The sequence below is a fragment of the Mus caroli genome, unplaced genomic scaffold, assembly GCF_978045245.1.
Source record: "Mus caroli unplaced genomic scaffold, Mus_caroli_1 scaffold_1, whole genome shotgun sequence".
Taxonomy (NCBI): domain Eukaryota; kingdom Metazoa; phylum Chordata; class Mammalia; order Rodentia; family Muridae; genus Mus; species Mus caroli.
In genome coordinates this window covers 34,502,387-34,510,430 of record NW_028227256.1, presented here as the reverse complement: position 1 = coordinate 34,510,430, position 8,044 = coordinate 34,502,387, and the positions used below count along the sequence as shown (strand labels likewise).

Sequence of the window (8,044 nt, the reverse complement as noted above, 5' to 3'; positions counted from 1 at the left end):
TCACATGCATACATGCACATAAACTTGTGTATGTACTCATGCACACGTACAAGCACACACATGAATATGAACATGAAAGTGTACATACACATGGATGTGAAAACACATATGTGCAAGCACATACACATGAATGTGTAAACACACACACACACGGATGTGCAAACACACACATGAATGTGCAAATACACACATACATACACACATGAATGCACAAGCACATTCATACACAGACGTGCTCACACACAGGCGCGCGCACGCTCACGCGCACACACACATACATACACACACACAGAGGTACTCACGCACACAGTTGCTTCAAGAAGCACAGCACACACAGCAGTATGCTGCCCTGTTCCAAGCTTGCTTAGACCAGAACATCTGTTTTAATAGCTCAGCCCAAGAGCGAGAGCCCCTAAGTTCACATCCTCCAGCTCCTTGCTTCCCAACCACAACTGTGTTCTTGACAGCTCTAATCTTCCGGGCTCAGCCTTCTGAGAGGTGCCATGCAGGGTGTGGCTTATCATTTGTGCTTCATTCTCAGTAGGTCACTTCTAGGATTCTTTCTGGAAAAAACAAAACAAAACAAGCAAGCAAGCAAACAAAAACCAGGGCCTTACATTTGAATTTTAGTAGGCACCAAAACCAAGCAAAGGGGGTGACTCCGCATGATGGAAAGTGTTTGCCACCTGTAGGTGGAGCATCCCAGGATCGGGTGAGTGGTTAGGACTTGAGGGAGTGGTGTCTTCTAAATACAAAGAGCTAAGTCACATAAGTCCACAAGCTAAGTCCATAAGCCCACTGCATTAGTTTCCCCATCTTTTGAAAGAGATTAGAAAACAGAAATCAGCAAAATGGTTGCCTTACGTTGTTACCAGCAATGACAGACAGAGTAGCAGTGGGAGCAGCTGAGGCCCAGCCAGTGGTCTTCTACACATATCGTAATGGAGACAGCTGGCAGGTGCCAGGCACCGTGCTGGGGCTTGGAGGAGGGGGAGGATGACGTCACCGAATCTTTACAAACAGCTGGCATAGATAGCAGGTTGTCTTCTGGGATTTTTTACACCTGCATTTACATGGGGCCTGCCCAGGAGCACACGGCTAGCCTGAGGCCTGAAACCCAGCCCCAGGACAGGCTGTGTTGAAGATCAGTACTTTACAGTATTTTCCCAAATAGAGCTTGAGGGAAGAGACTACATTACTGAGGAGGGAGGGATTTTACCAACCGTTCCTTTGATGGACTCCTCTCAGTAGCTAACAAAGTAATAGTTTCCTCTGATCAGAAGTCACTTGCCTGTGCAATGGGGTTGTTAGGGCCCAGCTGCGTGGCGCTCCAGCTCCCCACACCTGAGGCCCTTGCCATCTGGAAGTGTTAGTCTGGGTTTGTTCTAAGGCAGATTAGATTGCTCCCTTCCCAGGCAGGTGTGGGGAGCCAGCTTTTTCTCAAACCCTCGGCAAAGGGATCACATACATTCCAACACGTGGTGTCTGCTGTTCAGTGAGAGACATGCCGAGCTCTGCAGGTGTTGGTTGCAGACCTGGGTACACTTGACAACCTAAAGCCCTTATTATTCCGGAGGAGGGGCTGAGATGTCAGAAATCTTTAAACCAGATCCCCAGGAGACTCAGATCTGTCTATTGAGGCAGGAATATAAACAAAGGAGTAGCTTTATTTGACACATCTGCAGTGCCCTAGAGCTGACCTTTTGAGCAGATCTAATCACAGAAGAGATTTTATGTTTCAACCTTGGCCCTGAGAGTTAATGCTTTAAGGGGTCACTGACAACCTTTTTGCCCGCCCCCTGAAGGCTGCCATAGACTGCCCACTGCTCGTCTTCATTCCTCTCTCTAGCCCTAGCCCTCCCCAGTCCAGATGGAGCACAGACGCAGAGCCGTGGGTTCCAGTGTGACAGAAGATAAGGGTGCAAGTCACAGAAACCCCTCAGACCTGTGTCACAGAGCAGAATGGCTGTCACCCAACTCTGCCCATACTTTACTTGGGACAGAGGTGCAACATCTCTGAGGGTTGATATTGTGAGATGTGTCCAAGTGTGGGGAAATACAGGAACCAAACAGGAAAGAAATGGCTGCTAAGAGGTCTTGGTCACTTGCTCAGGTCAGTGCCCCATGAAGTTGCCTGTAGGTCACATCCTGGCACAGCCTAGTGCAGTTGCAGGGTTCACCCACTCCCGAGGGTCAGCATGTGAACGTAGGTACATGGGCACACACCAGTGCAGTTGGAAGCATTGCCACTTGAGCAGTCCCCAGAGTCCCACCCTCCCCTGGGGGTCCCTTCTTGCCAACCCACCTTAGAGGCAGTCCCATATAACTTTTCTGCTCGTTTGAATGTTTTTAACTCTACGTGTACAAGTGTTTTGTCTACTTGTTTGTCTGTGCACCGTGTGTCTACCTACAGATGCCAAAGAAGGCAGCGTGACCCGAGGAACCAGAGTTACAGATGGTTATGAGCCATGTGTGGGTGCTGGGACTCAACCTCAGGTCCTCGGGCAGAGCAGCTAGCACTCCTCTCTGGGCATCCCCCCAGCCCTCTTTATGCTCAGTTTAAAAATGCATCTTTTGGCTCAGATGAAATTATCCAAGTGCAGGGTATAAATAATTTACCAGAATTATGTCTTGTGCCTTTGGGCTGAGAGGTGACAGAGTGCTCAGTAGCCAGCACTGAGCTTTGAGGGGGTGAGAGAGGCTGGCCTGGCCTTCAACAAGCTACTTCTCTGCTCTGATTTCAAACTGGAATGGCAAGTTCCTCGGGTTGTGAATTTAATCTTATCAGAACTGTTCGAGGAATATGTTGTTAGCTGAGAAAATAAAGTTCAAACCCTGAGAAAATGTTCCGTCTGTTTCGAAGGGAGCAGCTGCCTCTGGCCAGCACTCACTGGGATAGGATGGGAGTGAGGGTGAGACACAGGAAGAGTTCTGAGGGAGCTCTCGGTCATTAGGGTGAAGAAATGGCAGGAGAGGGCAAAGAGGGCCCTTTAAAGAATGTAGAGCAGGAGAAGAGAAACAGCCTGTGTTAACCATGCAGGCCCCAGTACTTCCTGTCAGGTGAAGACAGATGGTTGTAGAAATGGCATCCCATCCCACAAAGGGAATGTTTTTAGCACGTCAAGTAAATCAGGAGTGGGGGCGGGTGGCTGGCCCCAAATGTAAACTCTTATCAAAGACATCCTATCTGTGCATACATTCCAGCTCCTCCCAGAGAGAAGGCCCTGGTAGAAATTAGCTCCAGAATGCACAGGTTGGGGTGGCAGCTGCATCTTGTGGTTTTGGTGGCTCAGACCAGAGGAGGTAATCTATTTGAGACATCTATAGAAGAAAAAAACAATGAAGTTTGCTGAAGAGAGGCTTTGGCTCAGGGGAGAATGGGAAGTGGGGTCTCTCTGAGACTCAATCCTACCTCTCCTCCAGCCCCCTGAACCAAACAAAGCAATATAACACACCTTGTACGGGAGAGAAGCTGTGGGTGGGACTGAAGGGGAGAGTGGGACTGTCTGCCTAATATTGCTCCTTCGTGGCCTTTATCACAGAAAAGGGTCAGCCTCCTGCGGCTTCAGGTCCTGGGGCTGATGGGCAACCCACCCCACCCTGGATCACCATGGCCCGGCAGAAGAGAAGAGGAGCCCCAGACCTGCCCGTCAACCAGGAAGAGAAGCCTGGGTCGAGGATCCTAAAGACAGAAACTGGGAAGCAAGCCAAGGTGGCCGAGAGAGCCCAGGTTACCACTCTTTTTCCGTGGCGTTCGGGGTGGGGGTGGGGTGAGGAGGGCAGCGATCTTGTCAGGGTGCGGCGGGAGCAGGTACCACTGTGCTCACAGAGGTCCTGCATGAACATCACAGAGATGTCGTGCCTACCGTGACGGCCGACATGCGCAAAGGCAGTACGTCAGCTTGTGGCCCCCGTGATGGAGCTAGCTGCCTCTTCTTTGCCTGTGTGGGCTGGTAGAAATGCAGTGGCGCCCGAGGCTTCTCCGGCCTCCTAGGCAACGCAGCTCAGCCTCTGGAAAAAATTGAAGACAGTTAAAACAACGGCTCCCTTCAGACACACGCTAATATGGTCACCAGCTCCACCTCAGCCCCTTGTGTGATGATAAATGAAGCCTGCTCTGGCTGCTGCCTGCTGGCCTCCCTTTTCCCTCACCTGGGGCTGCACAGCCAAAACCTGGGGTTGCATGTTGTATTCAACTGAAAACAGCTCTCACCAACCCCAACAACTGTGCTGATGCAGCCTCTGCTAACCAGTATAATAAATGGGGTTCTGCTGTATAGGAAGGGGAGCCTGCCCTGCAGTAGGACCTGCTTCCCTTCCTGCTAATGCAATCCTCAGTTGTGTCTATACAGCTGAAGACCTGTATGTAGCATTGAGGAGGGGAAATTACAGTGCGAAATGTTAGCCCATTTCAGCTGCTGCCATATAGCGTGTCTCATAAAACCATTCCCTACGGCTTTCACATAGAGTTCATCTGGGGCTGAGGCTGGGCTGTCCAGGCAAGCAAGGAGCCACCATGCACACGTGGGCTGCAGGAGGCTGGCACAAGTCATAGCTCTGGCAGTTTGGTGGGTGATGCCGGTGCACAGAGCCCCTTTCCAGAAAGTGCCAGCAGCAGGGTGCATCTTGGAAGAGACATTTTGTAACTAAGACACTTGGAGTATTTACCCCCTCTGAGTCTGTTATCGTTGGGCAGCACGTGTCATTTTGTGTCTCCGTAGGAGTCTGTGAAGCAGGGTGACTTCGTCCGGAGCAAATCTTTCCTTATGACCCCTGCAAAGCCTGCTGTGACCCAAAGGCAGGGGTCAAAGCTGAACCTCAAGGAAGGGCTACAGAGAGGAATCTCACTGTCCCATCAGAACTTGGGTATGAGATTGGCTTTTATTTCCAAATACTTTGGCACACACTCGCGCACGTGCACACAGATATATGTATATATATGTGTGTGTGTGTATGTATATATATATATATATACATATATACACATATACATGTATATATACATACACACACACACACACACACACATATATATATATATATATATATATATATATATATATATATTTCTTCCTACGATTGGAGTTTGTGTTATTGAATCATTTTGCCATGTTGAGCAGTGTTTTTTTAGTGTAGTCCCCCCCTTTTTTTGAGAAGGAATTTACACGAGATAACGGTCACCCATATTCAGTGTGCATTTCAGTGGATGTATTTAACGGTGAGATTATGTGTATTTGTGGAGTCCCACCACCCTGGTAGCAATCTAAGAATAGAACGTCCCCCTCACACTGGAAGGAAACCTACTTGTCACATCCCCTACCCTGGGGGTAGGTAAGCACTAACCTACTCTGTGTCTCTGTGAGATATCCCTTTTTGGGAATGTGAAATCATAAAACACGGGTTCCGTCTCCGCTGGTTTTGAATGCAATTCTGAGCACCGGGAGGTGGTATTTGTCACCTCAAATGGTGGATGAACCCGGGGTCTCCTGCACACCAATCACATACTCTCCCATCGAGTGACATCCCGAACCTAGTATTTTTTAATTTTTTATTTACTTTGTATTGTAGTCAAAAGACATGAGAATTGTACTTTACTAGCCATCTTAATTGGGTGGTTGTGAAGGTGTTATGCTCGATCCCACGTGCAGCCTACCTCTGGTGTTCTGCAGTTAGACCCTGAACCTTTCTAGACTCACTTTGCCTCCAGAACCACCTAAGCCTGCTCTGAAACTCTTCCAATCGTATGTGCTCCACGCTCGATGCTTCAGTCTTCACTCCTTTATGCACTGAGGGATTGTGTGTCCTGGAGCACAGTGGAGACTGTAACGTATATTTAAAGCTATAGGAGAGGCTTAGCGAAAACCCACACTGGGTCTCTTGCTTTTGCTTGTTTTGTCTCCCAGCAGCTCAGGCTGCAGCGACCACAGAGAAGGAACTTCATCAGCTGAAGAGGGCCAGTTACGCCAGTACAGATCAGCCATCCTGGATGGAACTCGCCAGAAAGAAATCTCAAGCCTGGAGTGACATGCCCCAAATCATAAAATAGATTGGCAGCCTGCTGAGGAAGGAGGTCCACTAGACCGACGAGCCACTTAGTTTTAAACTGCCAATAAATCATGGCAAGCAGACTGTGAAACTTACGATTGATTTTTGTCAACGGGTTCTGATGTGCTCGGAGAAGAGAGAGGAACCAGGGGGGAACAGAGAAGACCAGCAGACAGCCTCAGTGCCGCCGCCGGGCCAGAGGGGCTGTGGCAAGAATGTTGCGAAGTTTAGGGGCGACATTCCTGTGCTGAGATGTCAGTGTGAGCCTTCGAGTCCCAGGTCTGCGCTGCCTCTTGCCATCAGCCAGTGCCTCTGGCCACCGTCTTGCCGTGGGCCATCGTGGTCTTTCTTGTTTACTAATAGGCATGATGTTTGTGGTAAAGCAGGGATTCCCTTTACAAGAGCAGCTACCTACTTAACAATCCAGTTTCCTGAAGAAACCCACCTACCCCGAGAAGGAGAGGAAGGGACGTGGCAGGGTTTGTCAATTCATAGACTGTTTCCAAAAAGAATTTTTAAACTTTTCCACTAGGCATCTGTGTCCTGTGCAAAATGCATTGCCTGTTTAATAAAAAGTTTCAAACATGTTTCTGCTCTGTGCGTCAATGTTATTTTTGCTCACAGAGAACATCTTCCACTGCTGAGGGAATACCTTCACACCTCAGTGAAAACCCTGACTCAGTTGGGAGTTGAGTTTGGTGTGTATTATCGGGGGAGGGGGGGGACGGGGGGGGGCGGGGGGGGCGGGGGGCGGGGGGGGCGGGGGGGCGGGGGGGGAGTGGTTGGTTTTTATTGTTCTAACAAAACATTGGCGTTCATTTTAGGAAGAAAGAAGATTTTGTAGGATTTTTTTTCCCTCATTTGCTCCACATATAACATTGTAAGAATATGAAAGTCTTAGGGGCAGTCTGTCCTAGTTTGCTTTCCAGTTTGTTTATAAACATCATAACCAAAAGTGGCTTGGGAGAAAAGGTTTTATTTGAGCTGACACACTGTGACCTGGGGGTCACAGGCCACTCAGGGAAGCCAAGGCTGGAACTAGGAACAGAGATTGAAACACGAGCCACAGGGAGATGCTGCTTACCAGTCTGTTCCTTGCGGCAGGCTCAGCCTGCTTTCTTATACAACACAGGACCACCTGCCCAGGAATGGTGCCGCCTGAAGAGAGCTGGGCTCACTCACAGAGAATTCCCTTACAGACTTGACGATGTGCTGGCTAACCAGACATTTTCTTAGGTGACCCTGGCTTGTGTCACGTTGGCAAAATACAATAAGTAAATCTAAGCGGGACACTATTGACACTTTATGGCATTTCACCCATCCAGCCTGCATATTTCTGTTGACAACAGGCTCACTGGTACAACAGCCAAGAATGTAGAATGTGGCAAAATTGGGCTGGAAGAAAAGTTTGGGATCTCAGAGGTTCTGTGCAATGGCTCCTTAGCAGTTGCTTTAAAACAATTCGTTTGTTCCTCCCCACAAGCCAGTCTCTATGGGAGTTAATTCAGCTAGACACAAAATCAGCCCGACCTCATGATATGTTTGTTCTATTATAATTTGATTTTATGTGTCCTAAGGGTTGCCACTTTTAGTCTATTTTTCCATTCTCATGAAAATTCTTTTCCTAGCTGTTAGTGCTACACAATTTTATGGCATCTGCCTCTGCTGAAGGAGTGTGGGACAGTTTCTTTCCACAGACAAATTGATTTATTAATGACATTCTCTTAGAGAACATAAATGCAAGAACTCTAAAGCTTTGGCCTGAATAGTTTTAACTAGAGAAAAATCAATTTGTCTGTATTTCTCTGGCTAGCAAAGCATTTCAGAGGAACACTTTGGAGGCAGTGGCTTCACTACAGGAACAAAAAGACGTGGTTCAGTTTTGATTTGACTGTTCTCTGTGTTTCAGGGTGTGGTAGACAGCAGGCTGTATGTTTTTAGGGCAATAGGAGAATTCGGTAGGATGGAGTCCTATAGCCTCTGCCCTCTGCACGGAGAT

At 48.5% G+C, this 8,044-nt stretch overlaps 1 protein-coding gene across 4 annotated transcripts in view; it reads left to right on the top strand.

Moving 5' to 3' along the window:
- Nucleotides 1–6,632, top strand: part of Cracdl (CRACD like) — a 108,010-nt gene extending 101,378 nt beyond the window's left edge. For 3 of the 4 annotated variants that reach the window (XM_029482952.2, XM_085836475.1, XM_085836478.1), the window contains exons 8-10: nucleotides 3,543–3,730; nucleotides 4,722–4,866; nucleotides 5,904–6,632. In XM_029482952.2, coding sequence (XP_029338812.2) covers nucleotides 3,543–3,730; nucleotides 4,722–4,866; nucleotides 5,904–6,046 — 476 coding nt within the window. In that variant the 3' untranslated portion in view covers nucleotides 6,047–6,632. The remainder of the gene's footprint in view (nucleotides 1–3,542; nucleotides 3,731–4,721; nucleotides 4,867–5,903) is intronic. The other variant, XM_029482943.2, reaches the window with a different exon arrangement.
- Nucleotides 6,633–8,044: the final 1,412 nt, after the last annotated feature.